General features: G+C 43.5%; 2 protein-coding genes across 2 annotated transcripts; both read left to right on the top strand.

The window, feature by feature from the left end:
- The first annotated feature begins 4,048 nt into the window (after positions 1 to 4,048).
- On the top strand, positions 4,049 to 6,267 carry LOC109906446 (zinc finger protein 227-like). Its single transcript, XM_020504154.2, has 2 exons — positions 4,049 to 4,434; positions 4,599 to 6,267. Exons 1-2 carry the CDS (start codon positions 4,239 to 4,241, stop codon positions 5,759 to 5,761), a joined length of 1,359 nt encoding a protein of 452 aa, XP_020359743.1. The 5' UTR covers positions 4,049 to 4,238; the 3' UTR covers positions 5,762 to 6,267.
- Positions 6,268 to 8,527: 2,260 nt separating this feature from the next.
- Positions 8,528 to 16,493, top strand: LOC109906433 (uncharacterized). Its single transcript, XM_020504136.2, has 6 exons — positions 8,528 to 8,739; positions 12,860 to 13,085; positions 13,314 to 14,300; positions 14,513 to 14,680; positions 14,987 to 15,094; positions 15,182 to 16,493. The coding sequence occupies exons 3-6, from the start codon at positions 13,491 to 13,493 to the stop codon at positions 15,500 to 15,502; spliced, it is 1,407 nt and encodes a 468-aa protein (XP_020359725.2). The 5' UTR covers positions 8,528 to 8,739; positions 12,860 to 13,085; positions 13,314 to 13,490; the 3' UTR covers positions 15,503 to 16,493.
- The last annotated feature ends 2,792 nt before the right edge of the window (positions 16,494 to 19,285 follow it).

Here is a 19,285-nt window from a genome sequence, read left to right as displayed (position 1 = left end):
CAAAACCATTACAAGGTGCATCCAATTTCCTTTGATCATTCTTGATGTCACTTCAACTTGATTGGAGTCCACCTGTGGCCAATTCAATTGTTCAGACATGATTTATATAGATAACTGTGGGACCTTAGAAACACACCTAACAGTGCATGTCAGAGGGGGCAGATAGGCAATCTTTACTGAATAGTTATCGTTGTCCATAGATTATGGGTGCTTTGTTTATGGTTCTGTGGCTTTTATATCGTTTTTTTTCTCCCCTTGATAGGATGCAAGCGAGGGCACTCAGGATATGTGATTGTGCAATTAAAACTACACCAGTTGGGGCTTTACAAGTAGACACTGGGGAAATGCCACTGTCCCTTAGATGAGTTAAGCTAGCCCTGGCGTACTGGGCAAGACTGAAGGTTAGTACGGTAGATCATCCTACACTGACAGTATTGGAAGACTGCTGGGAATATGAAATATCAAGAGAAAGATTTGGAAAAGGGGTTTATAAAGATTGACTCCGGGACCTTTTTATAGGGCCATCTGTGGAAATAGGAAATGTGTCACTGGTTTTATATAAGACCACATGTCGATTTTAGCCTGATCGAGGAAAAGAAAGTGGTGTGAAGATCATGTAGCAACAATAGTGGATCAATATATTACTAATCCGTTTTATTCTTGTCTTGCAGTGCATACAGATGGTTCAAAGGATCCCATAAATGGGAAGACGGCAGCAGGTGCATTTATTCCTGAGTTCGATGTTAAATAATTTGTTAGTCTCTTGCATTGATTATCTGTCAATTCAACAAATGGTTGGATTGCAATGGATAGAGGAGGTGCAACCAAGAAGAGTAGCAATATGTTCAGACTCTGCATCAGTTTTGTTTAGTTTAAGATCTGGAAAGCATTTTGCTATACCTGCAATAACATGTGCTAAACGTGTATGAGACATAACATTTTATTTTGTTTTGAAAGTCAGAACATGAGGATTTATGGGTAGAAAATGCTGCTGTTGGGCTTACAAAGAAATGGTATTGACATTCAGTTCTGTTGGATTCCAGCTCATAAAGGAGTTAATGGAAATGATATAGTAGATATAATAGCCAAACAAACTGTGAAAATAATATTATGGATATACAGGTGCAGTTGGGTTGAGAGAATTAAAACATTGATTTGGAAAATGGGTTCGATTGCTGGCAGAGACAATGGGACGAAAGTAGTAAGGACAGACATTTTATAGTACAGGGAAATCTCTACGGGAGATAGTGTTATAATGGGAACAGAAGGGAGGAAGTTATGTTGTGTAGGATCAGATTTGGGCATATGGGATTTAATCCCTCTTGGAAATTGATAGGGAAGCATGATACTGGAATGTGTAATGGCTGTATGGTACGTGTGATGTAGAAAGAGAGAGGTTGTTTGACAGGTTCAGAGAGGTTGGATGGAAATGGGGAGTAGGTGGTATTTTATGTGGGGGATAACGAGAGTAGTGAGGTTTGTAGGGAATTATTTTATTTGATTAGAAGTTCAGGGTTAGTTGAGAGAATATAGTGGTATAGATAGGTCGTGACCGGCCTCACACTCCAGAAAAGTAGGAGGGTTAGTTAGGTCGTGACCGGCCTCACACTCCAGAACAGTAGGAGGGTTAGTTAGGTCGTGACCGGCCTCACACTCCAGAACAGTAGGAGGGTTAGTTAGGTCGTGACCGGCCTCACACTCCAGAACAGTAGGAGGGTTAGTTAGGTCGTGACCGGCCTCACACTCCAGAACAGTAGGAGGGTTAGTTAGGTCGTGACCGGCCTCACACTCCAGAACAGTAGGAGGGTTAGTTAGGTCGTGACCGGCCTCACACTCCAGAACAGTAGGAGGGTTAGTTAGGTCGTGACCGGCCTCACACTCCAGAACAGTAGGAGGGTTAGTTAGGTCGTGACCGGCCTCACACTCCAGAACAGTAGGAGGGTTAGTTAGGTCGTGACCGGCCTCACACTCCAGAACAGTAGGAGGGTTAGTTAGGTCGTGACCGGCCTCACACTCCAGAACAGTAGGAGGGTTAGTTAGGTCGTGACCGGCCTCACACTCCAGAACAGTAGGAGGGTTAGTTAGGTCGTGACCGGCCTCACACTCCAGAACAGTAGGAGGGTTAGTTAGGTCGTGACCGGCCTCACACTCCAGAACAGTAGGAGGGTTAGTTAGGTCGTGACCGGCCTCACACTCCAGAACAGTAGGAGGGTTAGTTAGGTCGTGACCGGCCTCACACTCCAGAACAGTAGGAGGGTTAGTTAGGTCGTGACCGGCCTCACACTCCAGAACAGTAGGAGGGTTAGTTAGGTCGTGACCGGCCTCACACTCCAGAACAGTAGGAGGGTTAGTTAGGTCGTGACCGGCCTCACACTCCAGAACAGTAGGAGGGTTAGTTAGGTCGTGACCGGCCTCACACTCCAGAACAGTAGGAGGGTTAGTTAGGTCGTGACCGGCCTCACACTCCAGAACAGTAGGAGGGTTAGTTAGGTCGTGACCGGCCTCACACTCCAGAACAGTAGGAGGGTTAGTTAGGTCGTGACCGGCCTCACACTCCAGAACAGTAGGAGGGTTAGTTAGGTCGTGACCGGCCTCACACTCCAGAACAGTAGGTGGTGGTGTATGCACCTGACAGTTGGTTGCGATTCGCCAATAAAAACTTAAACTAGAAGTGCATGTCAGAGCAAAATCTATACCATGAAGTCCAAGGAACTCTCTATATCTGAGATAAAATTGTGATGAGGCATATAGCTGGGGAAGGGTATAGAACAATGTCTAGAGTGTTGAAAGTTTCCCAGAGCTCAGTGGTCTCCATCGTTGGGAAATTGAAAAAATGTGGAACGACCCAGACTCTGCCTAGAGCTTGCCGTCCAACCAAACTGCGCAACCGGGCAAGAAGGACCTTGGTCAGGGAGGTGACCAAGAATGTAATGAACACTCCCGAGTTCCTTGGCTGTGATGGGAGAACCTGCCAAAAAGACAAGTCTCTACAGCACTTCACCAATCTGGGATTTATGGGAGAGTGGCGGATGGAAGCCACTCCTGAGAAAAAGGCACATGACAGCATGCCTGGAGTTTGCAAGAAGGCATGTGACAGACTGAGATCATAAGGCAAACGATTGTGGTCTGATGAGACAAATTGAACACTTTGGCCTGAATGCAAAGTGCTTTGTCTGGAGAAAACCAGACACAGCTCATCACCTGTCAATAACCATCCCTACCGTGAAGCATGGTGGAGGCAGCATCATGCTATGGGGATGCTTTTCAGGAGCAGGGACTGGAAGACTGGTAAGGATAGAGGGAACAATGAATAGAGGCAAATACTTAATGAGAACCTGATCACAAATGACCTTGGACTGGGGTGAGATTTGCATTCCAACAGGACAGTGAACCTAAGCATACAGCCAAAACAACATTGGAATGGCTTCAGAACAATAAAAGTTATTGAGTCACCCAGCCAAAGCCCAAACTTGAATCCCATTGAAAATCTGTGGAAAGAATTGAAGATTGCTGTTCATCTCCGCTCCCTATCTAACTTAACAGAGCTTGAGAAACTCCCCAAATCCCAAAAAGCTGTAATCGCCTCCAAAGGTGCTTCTACAACGTATTGACTCAGTGGTGTGAATACTTATTTAAATGATATATTTATGTATTTCTAAAAGCATATTTTCACTGTCATTATGAGGTACTGTGTGTAGATGGGTGAGATAATAAATGTATTTAAAAAATGTAATACATTTTGAATTCAGGCTAGCAACAAAATGTGGAATTAGTCAAGGGGTATGAATACTTTCTGAAGGCATGGTACATTAATCTCCTCTTCCTTTAATTAATTGCAGACATGACAATGTTGGATTAGTGATAGCAGTATGGTGGATTCTATTTTTGGTGTACTTTAGTGATCTAGGGAGGCAATGATTGATCTAAACTTCAGATTTGCACCAGTAGTGCTGTAGCAGCGCCACCAGCTCTGCAGTCTACTACATGTAGGTCTATGTGCTGGGCTAGAATATAAAATATACAGACACTGGAGGACCTCCAAGAATAGATTGGGAAATATTTATCCAATCTGTAGGATTGCGAGGACCTGTGTCTTCCGCTCCAGCAGGGGGCGACAATGCTAAATGTACTATGCCGTGCACGCACGAATACTGACAGCGCTCTTTGTCTTCTGGACTTTGTTTACGTTGGTAGCTAGCTGGCTGACTTAGCTAGCTGACAGCTTTCCTAATTAAAAAATGTCTAAAATTGATTTCTTGAGAGTGTTTCTCAACCAGAAATTGATAGCGGCAGCTGAGGAGATATTTGGTGTCGTTGAAGAAACGATAGCAGAGTACCAGGAAGAGGTTTCTCACACAAAGGAGGAGAACAGGCGTCTACGGAGCATGCTGGATATTCGTTCTAAGCCACAGATCAAGTTACATAGACGAGCAGGTGTGTTTGTTTTAATAACGTTAATTTCATATGAGTTACGATTAGCTTTCAATTAATTAATTTTGTAGGGTCTATTTACAAAACCAAGGTCTGTAAAAACATAATAATTGTAAACCTAGCTACGTCTCAAGTCAGCTTTTGATTTTTTTCTGCATTATCTCCAGACCTCCAGCAGCTCACTGTCGCCGTGTCTGATGAGCAGCAGGAGTGGAGCCCCAGTCTGGGGCAGAAGGACCCAGAACCCACACGGATGAAAGATGAACACGGTGAACCAAGAACCAGTCAGGAGGATGAGAATAATTTCAATGAGTTTATCAATTCTTACGGCTGTGCATCAAGTGGCTATTATCAGGACCCAACTCAGCCCTCACATGGAGATAGATACTCTCTACCCAGCACCTCAACTGAACAGATCAAAACAGAACCTTATGTAGAAGACTATGGTGTATCAGAACCAACCAGAGAGCCCCAGCCCTTCTCTGCAGTAGATACAGAGTGTTCTGCAGCTCAGAGTGAAAACAGAGGACATATTGACAGGATGGAGTGTGGAGGACCTCTGTCAGGTCTAATGTTAAAGCCACTCAAATCAAAGAGAACAAAGACAGTAAAAGGACAAGGTTGTCATAGTGTTAAGGACAGGAAATTGAACCATCTAAAATCACACTCGAGACCCAGTGTAAGCTGGGATGCTGCTCCTAGTTGTAAGGTATGTGGAAAGCAATTTGACTCCATGGCGTCTTTATTAAATCATGTGCAAATGCACACACAGGATAAAGAACATCTTTGTGGTGTGTGTGGAAAATTCTGTCAGTCCACAGAAAGTATGATGGATCACCTACAAACTCACATTGGAGCAAAGTGTTGTCATATTTGTGGTAAATATTTTGCTTGGGATACTTTCCTGAAAAGGCATTTGAGGAGTCATACAGGGGAGAAGCCGTTTCACTGTCAAGATTGTGGCAAAGGATTTACTCAGCGTGGACACCTAAACTTACATATGAGGAGCCACACAGGGGAAAAACCACATCAATGCCAGGATTGTGGCAAATGTTTCAGCCAGAATACATCTCTGATTGTGCACATGAGGACTCACACAGGGGAGAAGCCATACATGTGTCCTGTGTGTAAAAAATGCTTTACCACATCAAGTATGTTGAAGAAGCATCAGACAGCTCACAAACATATAGGTGTCTTGAACGTGGCCAATGCCACAATGGATTCAGACCATACAGAGTCACGTGAAGAGGGTTTACAAGAAGGAGAACAAATGACTGTGCCCTGTGTGGGGGGGGGGGGAGAATTGGACAGCAGACTGAGAGACATGTGAGAGGAGAATCGGCCCTCCTCGGGACACTGCTCTCTGATTTAATATCATGTTCTAACAGAGAGCAGTTAGTGGGTTTCTGAGCAACAGGAGTCCCTGCTCATTAGTTATAGGATGACACAGAGGACATGATGTGATCCACTGTTCTGTCTGCATATAAACCTTGCATTGGTATTGAGAGTAATATGTCACAATATATCTGCCCTGATGTTGCAAACAGCCTAGTTTTCAGAATGTTTGTTCCCTTCTGTTTAATGTGTCAAGATCTTCCGTACACCAAATGTCATACTTACCTCTGAGCCTAATGCCAAACTCCACCAAGGGGAAAAAATACATTTCATGTGTATTTACATGTATAGAGAATTGGTATGGTACAGTTATGCTATGTTCAATGGGATCTAAATATACCACCTGAAATGATAGCTGCTTCTTTCAACCAACCCAGATATTGTACATATGTCCCAGACATACATTAAGTACTACAGAATAAATGGCTGATAATGTGTTCATTGAATTGTCTTTTTTTCCAGCTTTGCTCTTCTCTGGCAGCGTTGCAGAATCATGTTGGGAACCAACCATGCAACCATTATCTGATGAAATCAATAGAAGTGTTAGGAAAAGGGCACAGGCTCCAATCTTTAAATAAAATCTATTTTAATTCTATGTAAAGGCAGTGGAAATATGTCTGAGCTCTCTATCAAATGGCTGCATCTACACACTAATCATTTAGTGATTTATAATGGTGTGGACACAGACCCTGTTGCATGAAACAAAGAACTTCCATGGGGTAGGGACGTCGTAAGAGGAGTTCGGTCAGCTAGAGGAGAAGCGCTTGCTTGGAGGTTGTGTTGTGATGCACAAGATTTGAGGTTTGTTTGAATGACTTCGTGCCTGGAGAACTTTGTGGAGTCAGAACTGGGTGAATGAGAAGTTTGGAAGTCTGACAGCCAAAATGGAGGCGAGTAGTGTGGACGAAATGGAGAAAAGGTTGGAGAAGCAACAGCTGTGCTGGAATGCAAACAGAATGGGTGTCAGTCAAGGAATGGTTGGTAGTGGAAAAACATGAAGAATAATGATAATGACACTAAAAGCACTGCCTGTTCACCCAGCTATCATCCAGAAGGCGAGGTCAGTACAGGTGCATCAAAGCTGGGACCGAGAGACTAAAAAACAGCTTCTATCTCAAGGCCATCAGACTGTTAAACAGCCACCACTAACATTGAGTGGCTGCTGCCAACACACTGACTCAACTCCAGCCACTTTAATGATGGGAATTGATGTAAAAAAATCACTAGCCACTTTAAACAATGCTACCTAATATAATGTTTACATACCCTACATTATTCATCTCATATGTTTACGTATATACTGTACTCTATATCATCTACTGCATCCTTATGTAATACATGTATCACTAGCCACTTTAACTATGCCACTTTGTTTACATACTCATCTCATATGTATATACTGCACTCAATACCATCTACTGTATCTTGCCTATGCCGCTCTGTACCATCACTCATTCATATATCTTTATGTACATATTCTTTATCCCCTTACACTTGTGTCTATAAGGTAGTAGTTTTGGAATTGTTAGCTAGATTACTTGTTGGTTATTACTGCATTGTCGGAACTAGAAGCACAAGCATTTCGCTACACTCGCACTAACATCTGCTAACCATGTGTATGTGACAAATACATTTTTATTTTATTTTATTTTATTTGAAGAAAGCATAAAGAGGGCCAAGGTAAGAAGCAAGAGTAATAATGTGTGGGAGTGGAAAGTGGTGATGATGTTTCATGAGACCACAGGGCCTCATTTACACCCTATCCAACTAACCAATGCAGTAGAGAAAGAGATGGGTGAAGTCAGATTAGCCCAGTTCATTGGAAATGGTAGATTGTTCATATTCTGTGGTAGCCTGATGGAAAAGCTTAATGGGATGCATACTAGAAGTAATATCCCTGGTGCTTATGCTAGGTAGAGAGTAGTCATCAATGGGGTCCCAATATCTATGTCCATAGATGATATTTCAGAAATGTGACAGGAAGTAGTGATTTGAGGCCAAAAAGTTGATCAGTAGGAAAGAGGGGGGGGGGGGGGGGGTGCAGAGAGAGGCTCAGAGGTATATAATCAGTCATGATGTATCGTATGCAGAGGCTGTAAAACAGATTAGTGGAACTACAGTGCGGAATGATGGCGCTTTCATGGCCGCTACTGTACTAAGTGGACCCAATGTCGGGTTGGTTCTACTGGATCTGGCATGGTTTCAAGACCTGTTCAGAAATCTTGTGCTCATAAATGTCAAAGGACACTTTAATAGTGAATACATTTAACTTCATATCTTTCATTGGTAAGGTTATCAACACGACTCAGGTTGTGGAAAGCAGAAATGCCAAGTTCAAGGTTATTGTGGATACGGCAAAAGTGTTATTGGGGGTAACATATGTTACTTTTGAAATGGTTGTAGACATGCTGAATAATCTTAAGGGTGCATTGTTTCAGCATGATATAGATCAAGTTAAATGGGTTGTGGTGGCCTGGCAGTTTTTTGGGGGGGTAGAAGTTAGTAGGGATTTATTGTTTTATTTAATTTGCTTGGTAGTACAGAATTAGGCATACCATGATTGATCGCATTCTCCAGCACAGTAGATAGCAAACTTTTGTTTGCGGACCGCCATGATATTATAGAAGAAGAAGAATACGATGTCGCACTCCACTCCAGCAGAGGGCGATAGGGCATCACAAATTATGCACTACACAGAGGGGCATGCGCTTCTGTGTTTATCTTCTGCAGAAGTGCAGGCAAATTTTGTATGGAGGAAAATAAACAATAAAAATTTCTAAAATAGAGTTGTTGAGAGAGTTTCTCAACCAGAAATTAACAGCGGCTGCTGAGGAGATATTTGGGGTCGTTGAAAAAACGATAGCAGAGTACCAGGTAGACGTCTTCGTGGGCTGTTGATGTTGCATAGAGGAGGTATGTAGCTTCATACAGTCAGTTGTTTGTAGCGTCTAACCACATACCCGTGTAGTTACCCCTCCCCTTTTGTGTCTATCTAATAATGTTAGCAAGCTTTCTGCCCAGACTCAAAATGTTTGTCAATAGCGTATTTTCATTGAACTTGCCAGTTACAAAACCCGAATTGATGGTGAAGTCCGGGGAACTGGCCTTAAAGCTGAGAAACGTAGTGTTAAGCAGCGCCACTGCATTTGTTCCTGTTTTGTTTTTAAAAAGGAGTAGATGCGCAACTTGGTCTCAACATTGTGTATTATTCTGTACGTAACTCAGTAACATTCCATTTAATCAATGTTACGATTTATATGGTATGTATTAATTTGTGGATGTCCATAATCCATTTTGTATATGTTACTAATTACAATTTGTGATATGTTGGGAATTTGCTGTACATTACAATTGGTTGTGGCTAAAGTTAGCTAGGTGGCTAACACACATTTTAGCTAGCTGGCTAACATTAGCTAGGATATGGGTTAGGGTTAATAGTTAGGCTAAAGTGTTAAGGTTAGGGGAAGTGTTAGCTACGTAATTGCAAAAAAGTAGTGAGTAGTTGAAAAGTTGCTAAAATGCTGAAGTTGTCTGTGATGAGATTAGAACACACTTGTCTGTGATGAGATTAGAACACACTATCTTTGGGTTACTAGATGTTCGCATTATACGCCCATCCATCCACCCCGACCAATCACCCTCCTTTCGTTTTTTTGCATTAAGTAACCTGTCATATGACGTGATACTGTACAGCTGTATTCATTGACCTGGCCATGACTTTCGACTCTGTCAATCACTACATTCTTCTTGGCAGACTCAACAGCCTTGGTTTCTCAAATACCTGCCTCGCCTGCTTCACCAACTACTTCTCAGATAGAGTTCAGTGAGTCAAATCGGAGGGCATGTTGTCCGGACCTCTGGCAGTTAAATCTAGAATCGGCTTCCTATTTTGCAACAAAGCATCCTTCACTCATGCTGCCAAACATACCCTCGTAAAAAAACTGACTATCCTACCGATCCTTGACTTCTGCGATGTCATTTATAACATAGCCTCCAACACTCTACTCCGACTGCATCCAATTTGCTATCACAGTGCCATCTGTTTTGTCACCAAAGCCCCATATACTACCCACCACTGCGACCTGTATGCGCTCATTGGCTGGCCCTCACAATAGCCGCCATGTTGACGTCAACATAAACAAGAAATTACATGATAAATATTCCCTTATCTTTGATGATCGACATCAGAAAGCACTCCAGGAATCCCAGGTCCACAATAAAGTTTGTTTTGTTCGAAAATGTGTTATTTATGTCCGAATACCTTCTTTTGTTAGCGCTTTCGATATACATATCCAAACGCTAATTCTGGTCAGAGTTATATCGGACAAAAACTTCAAAACGTTATATTACCGGCCGAAGAAACATTTCAAACTAAGTACAGAATCAATCATTAGGATGTTTTTAACATATAGCTTCAATAAAGTTCCAACTGGAGTACTCCTTCTTGTCTTCGTGAGCAATGGAATGCAAGTGACTACCATGAGGAATAAGCATGATCAGAGAATGGCTGACTGCCAGACACCTGACTGATTCTGCTATCATTCACTCCCACAACACCATAGAAGTCTCATTATAATTTCTATTGGTGGTTGACATCTAGTGGAACCCCTAGGCAGTGCAACATCATTAATATCTCAAGGGGATTTCATTGGGGACTCTGGTGAATACATACAAAGCTCAGATTTCTGACTTCCTGTTTTGATTTCAACTCAGGATTTTGCCTGCCATATGAGTTCTGTTATACTCACAGGCATCATTCGAACAATTTTAGAAACTTTAGATTGTTTTCTATCCAATACTACTAATAATATGCATATATTAGCAACTGAGACTGAGGAGCAGGCTGTTTACTTTAGGCACCTTATTCATTCAAGCTACTCAATACTGCCCCCCAGCCATAAGAAGTTAACCTCTACATCACCAGAGGAGGAGTAGGATAAGGGTGTGACTAAAGGCTATAAGAACTGGTTGTCGAGTACGTCCAGAAAAGAGAATAAAAGGAGCAGGTTTCTGAGCGCGATAGAATAGATTCAAGGCATAATGTACAAACAAAGGTATGGTAGGATTTGAATACAGTGGAGGTAAACCTAGGCATTGAGTGATGATGAGAGAGATATTGTCTCTAGAAACATAATTTAAACCAGGTGATGTCATCACATGTGTGGGAGGTGGAACTAAAGGGTTGGATAAGGTATATTGAGCAGGGCCAGAGGCTCTACAGTGAAATAAGACAATCACTAACCAGAACAGCTAAGGACAAGGCATATCGACATTTAAGGAGAGGAATGCGTAGCCGAGTGAACATAAGGGTCCAGTGAGTAGTGAGGCTGGTTGGAGACACGGCGATTCAGACAGCTAGCGGGCCGGGGCTAGCAAGCTAGCAGAAGGGCCTCAGAGGGACGTCGCGTCGGAGGAAGTCTGTTTATAGCCTCCTCGTGCGTTTACGTTGGTAGACCAGTCGTGATGGATTAGTAGGGTTCCGTGTGGTAAAGGGGACCAGTCCAATTGGCAAAAATAGGTATAGTGGCCCAAGAAATTGTCAGATGGACCTATTCAGCTAACAGCCTATATGCTCTAGACAGCTAGCGGGCTGCGGCTAGCAGGCTAGCAGATGGGCATTCAGGGGACGTCGCGACGGAGGGGCCAGTTGAAATACCCCCTCGGGCAGATTACGTCGGTGGTCCAGTCGTGAAGGACCGGCGGGGCTCTGCACTGGCAGTAAAATGGGTCAAGGCCAATTGGCAAAATATGTATTGTAGCCCAGGAGTGGCTGATGGAACTTCAGCCACCCGGGAGATGGACCTAACATGGGCTAGCTCCTGGCTAATTGGTGCTTGCTTCAGGACAGAGACAATAGACAGGAGTAGACACTTGGATTGCAGCTAGCTAGCTGCGATGATCCAAGTGAAAATGTTCAGGGCTTGCGGTGGGAATCCGGGGATATGGAGAGAAAATAGGTCCGGTATGCTCTGGTTATAATTGCGTTGTGCAAACTGGCGAGAGTTTTCAGAGCTAAAGGTTAGCTGATGACCGCTAGCAGTGGTTAGCTGACTACTAGCTAGAATCTAGTCAGCTGGCTAGCTTCTGCTGGGGGTCCCGATTCCGAAGTAACGAAAAATACTTTAGAAAAAGCAAATCCAGACCACATTGGGTGAGGTGGGTTGCAGGAGAGTATTTTGAAGTTGAGGTTTAGAAAAATATAAAAAGAAATGCGAAGATAAAAGATATATACATGGGACACGACAAAGACGATGACAAAGACGTCTGACTGCTACGCCATCTTGGAATCATATGGTCAGCTCACTGGTCACCATCGCGGCACCCACCCGTAGCACACGCTCCAGCAGGTATATTTCACTGGTCACTCCCAAAGCCAATTCCTCCCCTGGCCGCCTTTCCTTACAGTTCTCTGCTGAGGAATGACTGGAACGAATTGCAAAAATCACTAAAGCTTGAGACCCATATTTTTTGCGCCTTTGCTCCCCAGTATCTCTACTTGCACATTGATCTTCTGCACATCTATCACTCCAGTGTTTAATTGCTAAATTGTAATTATTTCACCACTATGGCCTATTTATTGCCTTACCGCCCTTATCTTACCTCATTTGCACACATTGTTTATAGACTTTTCTATTGTGTTATTGACTATCTTTGTTTATTCCATGTGTAACTCTGTGTTGTTATTTGCGTCGCACTGCTTTGCTTTATGTTGGCCAGGTCACAGTTGACAATGAGAACTTGTTCTCAACTGGCCTACCGGGTTAAATAAAGGTGAAATAAAAATATGTTACTCATTTGAGCATCCAATATTTACTTTTACTATGTTACGTCTAGTCTGAGACCAGGCTGAGCAAAGTAATACAAAACAATTGTAGTAGCTACATAGAGTGCTGTTCTATTATGCATGCAATGATGTCTGAGGGAATAAAACATTGTTCGTTGTTTGAAGTGACATCTTTGTTGTGGCAGTTTTACCAAAACGCATTCCAACTTTAACAGATCTACATGTGCAATTGTTTCTCCTTCCCTCCAGTGTCGATGGCAGGCTGAAGCTACTATCACTTTGGTGCAGGTTGCCCCAGAGCAGCAGCAGTCATGTACTCAAGAGTGGGGCCTCCATCTAAGACAGGAGGACCCAGAGCCCACAGTGTCACTATGTAAAGAGGAAGACGATACCCACTGGATCAGTGAGGTTGAAAAGCACATTCAAAGGCTGGAGTCTGATCCCAAAGACCCAGACCAAGTATCCACTTCTGAAGGTGGGTTCACTGACTAGCTCTCAACACATATTACCAAGCCATAGCGTTGGTCAATGGGCATATAGCTATCCCTTTCAGCAAATTATTTATTATAACACAGTCGTGCTGTTGTATTTATAGGTAATACTCTTCCAAATCAAGGGACATTTTATTAGTGGAAATGATATGGAAATCGTACAGTCTATGGCTTTAGGCCCTGGTGACGCTGTGTCCTTTCTTTTCCTTCAGATTTCACATTCCAAATGGAGACAGAAGGGTCAGTAAACGAAGCCATTCAACTGAAAGTTTTCCTCAACGCCAACAGAATAGAGAAAGTGATTCTGCCCTCTCAACCTGACTCACTGAATGAGCTGATATCAACGCTCAAGGAGAAACTGCATCTGAAGTTTGATTTCAGTCTTCTTTATGAAGACCCTGATTTCAACAACGAGCTCTTCAACTTCGAGACCATTGAAGACTTGCCTTCTCCTAGGGCTACGGGGGAAAGTTTTGCGAATACGACGTGATACAGACCTGGGTTTAACCGGACTCTCAGCCACCGAGTTACAGGCCGCCCCACCAGAGCGGCTAGGCAGGTGGCCTGAGGTATTTGTCATACCCACTTTCTCGGTGGAAGTTGAGGTTGCTCTGAGAGAGGGCAATTGTGCATATCTGAGACATGAAACGGTGCTGAAAATAACAAGGGATCAAAAACACAACATTCTTGATAGGATGGCTTGGACAATCTTCAATTCCAAAGCGTACCCAAGTGACAGGCAGTTTGCCAAGGCAGCTGAGGCCCTTGTAACCAAGCACCTGTGTTTGAAAGAGCCTGGCTCAAAAACAGGCTGTGATGGCTGGAAGAGCAGCCTGAAATTCAAAAAGGGAAACTACAGGCAGAAGTTACGCCGTGTTGGGTTCCCAGAGGTTGCTGTGAACGGGGGGAGGAGGAGCAAGCATTGTCCTGACAATGAGCACGCTCGGAGCAACATTAAAAGAGCACGCCGGGCAGAGGTGAACTTCTTGCCCAACTTCCCTCAAGGAGAAGATGAGGCCAGCCTGGAGAAACAGAGACTGGAGATGGTCCACGAGATGACGAAAGAAAACAGAGACCTGCCACTCATCAATCAACACATGCAGAAGACATTTGCTCTCCGACGCCAAGAAATAGTTCAATCCAGTCCTACGGTAGAGCATCTCAGAACACGCTGGCCAGCACTCTTCCTCGAAGCCCAGGTTAAGCAGACTAAGAAAAGTTGTCTTTGTCCAGTCATGTTCTCATAGCAATCTACATTTCCATTGCAGTTCAGACCTTTTTGATGCATGTCACATGGGCTTCTGGTTGTACTCACAAGTCATGGTTATCAGTAACAACAATCTCAGGGCAGGCTCAACTTGCCTGACTGACATAAATTGGGATGTTCTGTGTGCTTTGTCTTTTCCTTTTGGTACATGCTGAGTTTCAGAGAATCACCAATCAGAGCCTGCAGCAGACGTTCTACTCTGCCTTGGACCACCACACGCCCCGCCTGCTGACCCTGTTCAGGGAGAAGGAGGGGAAGTCCACCACCCATGGAGGGAAGTTTTCAAGCATCCTGAGAGTGTACAACGAGCAGGTGAGTGGGATTCACTGGATCAGGGATGGACAATCTTGGTGTTTCAACCAAGCAGTGACACACCTGATTCAACTTGATCAACTAATATTCAACCAAGACTTTGTTTACTGCTTGGTTGGAACAAAAGCCTGCACCCACACCTGCTTTTTGTGCATAAGATTGGCCACCCGTGTGCTACATGGACATGTGCATCAGATATTGGCTGTGACTGGAACCAGATTAGATTACTCCTATGTTGGGGTTGACGAGCTCAACTTGCTGGATTATTTAAATGCTAAATGACATTGTGAAATGTGCTCTCTTTAGTTCACTTCACAGGGAGAAAATAACATCACTGTGACCCGTTCTGCAGTCCTGGCTGGTCTCCCTTTGTTGTTACGAGAGGATAGTTCTGATGTCTTCAAAATCTGTGAGGTACTCACCTGGTTTTACAGCCTGTACCATTATGAATGCATTCTTTCCTATTGTGTTTTTTAAACTTCGTTTTTTCCTGTCATTAAGGTGGGAGAACTCAGCAACCCTGGTATTCTGGATGGAGTTTTCATTCTTTCAGTGGTGGGCCAGCACAATGAGGTGGTGGGTGGTATACCCATCAGACCAGCCCATGTATCCATTGTCCTTGAGGATAAGATCGTCATGACTAACTCCCGCTCCTGGCCAGATGCTCTCGTGGTTGTTTTTGGGCTACTCTACTCCCTCCATCTGAACTACCCCAAAGCCCTGGGCAGCACCTTTGAGTTCATGCAGAAAGTCTTCCTGAACCTCGACGATGGAAAACTGAAGCCCAAGCTGCTAGCGCTGAAAAATGAACTGTTGGCCTAATTCTGTAGTGATGAGATGGAATTTTACTTTGAGTGACCTCCTATATGCGGAGTGAGTGGTTTGAAAACAATGGTTATTTTTTATTTACTTTACTTTTTATATTGTTGTACCTTTTTTGTGAAGGTAATGGATTTGATATTGTATTTCAATTAACTTTTAACCCTTTTATGTGAAAGGAAGACACAGGTCAGTCAACACATTAACTTGCCACATACAGTCGATCTGCGACCTTCTATCTGAATTCTAAATGCTCACCAAGACACAGGACTATGTCTTAACTGTTGTAACACACTGAATATACGCTGAGTGTACATTATCATGTTGCACCCCCTTTTGCACTCTGAACAGCCTCAATTTGTCGGGGCATGGACTCTACAAGATGTCAAAGCGTTTCACAGGGATGCTGGCCCATGTTTATTTATTTTATTTTACCTTCATTTAACTAGGCAAGTCAGTTAAGAACAAATTCTTATTTTCAATGACGGCCTAGGAACAGTGGGTTAACTGCCTGTTCAGGGGCAGAACGACAGATTTGTACCTTGTCAGCTCGGGGATTTGAACTTGCAACCTTCCGGTTACTAGTCCAACGCTCTAACCACTAGGCTACCCTGCCGCCCCATGTTGACTCCAATGTGTCCCACAGTTGGCACGATGGTGGACTATTCTTGATACACACAGGAAACTGTTGAGCGGGAAAAACCCAGCAGTGTTGCAGTGCTTGACACATTCAAACTTCTTTAACCTGTCTCCTCCCCTTCATCTACGCTGATTGAAGTGGATTTAACAAGTGACAATAAGGGATCATAGCTTTCACCTGGTCAGTCTGCCATGGAAAGAGCAGGTGTTACTAATGTTTTGTACACTCGCATCCTATAGTTTAAAACATTTTTTTAATTGCACTGTTGGAGCCAAAAACACAAGCACTTTGCTGCACCTTTGATATCATATTCAAATCTGTGTATGCGACCAATAAACTTAGATTTGATTTTGATTTGTAGTAATGCAAACAGTGGAGAGCCAGGGCTGTGATGGCGGTCAGTAGGAGGGCACACCTCATCACCAGAGACGCTGTAACTGGTCTCAATGTAGGAGAAGTAGAGCTCCATCTGCCACTGAGCCCTGGGAGGAGAATACACACAATACACTCCATATAGCCTTCACAGAGCATACATACAGATTTCATATAGCCTTCATAGACCATACATAAAGACTTCATATAGGATGTATTATGATGGAACACTATAGCCTTCACATAGCATAACGATGTAACACAGATAATACCCTTCATACAACCGTCAAAATCACACTGATCACAGTAAAGCAACTTTGGCATTATGTACATCAGTCCAGGGTTACAAGCAGAACATTTGAAAAGGTCCCAGCATGTTTGTTCTTAACACTCAATGGAGAGTGAGGCAGCAGGGGGGACACAGATTCTTACCTTGTTGCACAGCTCCATGTCAACTCGATGTGCGCTGGTATCTGTGAGGCGGTTTCTCTGTCAAGACAGCTCACTGGTTTGTCTGTGTCGTTGGTCTGTCTGCCTGTCGCTGGTATATGTGTCTGTCGCGGGTATGTGTGTCTGTCTGCCTGTCGCTGGTATGTGAGCCTGTCGCTGGTATGTCCGCCTGTCGCTGGTATGTGTGCCTGTCGCTGGTATGTGTGCCTATCACTGGTATGTGTGTCTGTCGCTGGTCTGTCTGCCTGTCGCTGGTATGTGTGTCTCTCGCTGGTCTGGGAAGTAGTGTTGGTCGCCTTCCGGGTCCTCTCAGACACAAAGGGCTCTGTGTGTGTGTGTGTTTTTATGTGTGCGCACGTGCAAGTGAGTCTGTGTTCTTAATTACATGGAGCACCATGTCAGCATATTTCTCAATTTGTGTGAGTTAATAAGTGAGGGTTTATATGTGTGTTTTCCTACGACTAAGGGAGTAGTTATTAGATTTCAGTGTCATGCAGCCTGAGCCCTCCCCCTTTGACTGACACTGAGAATACTTCACCAGATTGGCAAAAACAAGAAACATTGAAACGCCTGTGACTCCAATTAGTATATAATCAAAGCAGCCTGTCAGTCAGTCCATGGCTCTGTGATCACAGAAATAGTTCACTTACCAGTAGAACAGACAGCACCATTGACAGAAAGTCTTGCCTGATTGAAAGCCGAGGGAAGCCTGGTACCGAAATAACAATTTTCTTAGAAATTATGTGATAAAATGTAATTACACTGTAACAATTTGTTTGGCAGAACTTCTATGTTACCCAAGCTGCAATGATGGACAGGCCATGACATCTATTTACTCTATGCAACCTATTTCTATGTCTTTGATGTCATCCTTCTCACTCGCCCTGGTGAAGGATGGCTCTAAGAATATCTCCCTGATGTGATGTCATCAGAATGGAATGTCAGGATCGTCCTGTAGATGCTACAATACGGAATGCTGCCGACATACTTATCTAAGGTGACTTTAAACGCCACACAACCAATTTACCATGGAATATCTCAGCTCAACATGAGGGCAGGAGAAGGCTAATAGCACTTGTGACACTAATATACCTCTGTTTACTTCTTTACTACTAATGAACTCTTGTTGAATGCATGTTATTCCTATGGTTAATGCAGAGTACAGTAGCTGTTCTGAATGGCAACATGGCTGACTATACAGCACTATAAACAGAATATAAGGCAAAGGCCCACACTGTCAGTTTCTAACTGTAAATCGAGATCAAAGTAAAATAGTTTTATGTGAATAGTCAGACCGTAGCATGTTAACACACTGTCCAGCTGCATATGCAATTACCATGTAAATACTGTATGGTTTTAACTTCACTTGGTATAAAGAGGGAATCGTAAGTCACACCATCACATGTACTGTATGAAGAGGATGAAGTTGCCTCTTTGTGGTTGAAACATTATTAATACAAAGTATAGGATGTAGTCTAAACAGCACAGAGGCATTTGTCACATTTAGCCTACAAAAAATTCAGCCCTAAGCTTCTAACTGGATCGATAAATCATACGCTTCCAGCTCCTCCTATTAGTTACCTTCTTTCTTTTACAGTGTGGTCTGGAATGTTGGCTGTACAGGGATGGTGCTCACTGGTGCTACACAACTTTCATGTTTCACACTCATCCCATACATATGTCTCCTATTAGCTACACTCGCCCAGAGAGAGGGAGGAAAGGGAAGGAGAGAGGAGGGAAGCAGAGGGTGGGGGAGAGGAGAGGGGGAGAGAGAGGGATGGGAGAGAAGGAGAGGGAAGGAAAGATGAGAGATGAGGAGAAGAGAGAGGAAGAAAGGGAAAGGTGGGGTGAGAGGGAAGGAGAGAAAGTGGGCAGGAGGAAGGAAGGAGAGAGGGAGGGAGAGAGGAAAGATGAGAGATGAGGGGAAGAGGGAAGGAGAGAGAGAGAGGGAGAGGGAGGGAGGGAAAGGTGGGGTGAGAGAAAGGTGGGGTGAGAGAGAAGGGAGATAGAGGGAGTGAGACAGTTGGGTGAGGGAGAAGAGAGGAATTTGATATAAAGTAACAGTCAAAAGTTTGAACACACCTAGTCATTCAAAAGGTTTTTTTCTTTATTTTTAAAATATTTTCTACATTGTAGAAAAATAGTGAAGACATCAAAACTATGAAATAACACATATGGAATCATGTAGTAACCAAAAAAGGGTTAAACAAATCAAAATATATTTTAGATTTCTACAAAGTAGCCACCCTTTTCCTTGATGACTGCTTTGCACTCTTGGCATTCTCTCAACCAGCTTCACCTGGAATGCTTTGCCTTAAAGGAGT

This window comes from Oncorhynchus kisutch, linkage group LG2, assembly GCF_002021735.2.
Source record: "Oncorhynchus kisutch isolate 150728-3 linkage group LG2, Okis_V2, whole genome shotgun sequence".
In the NCBI taxonomy this organism is placed as follows: domain Eukaryota; kingdom Metazoa; phylum Chordata; class Actinopteri; order Salmoniformes; family Salmonidae; genus Oncorhynchus; species Oncorhynchus kisutch.
The sequence above is the reverse complement of the archived record's forward strand: the minus strand, read 5'-3'. Positions and strand labels throughout refer to the sequence as shown.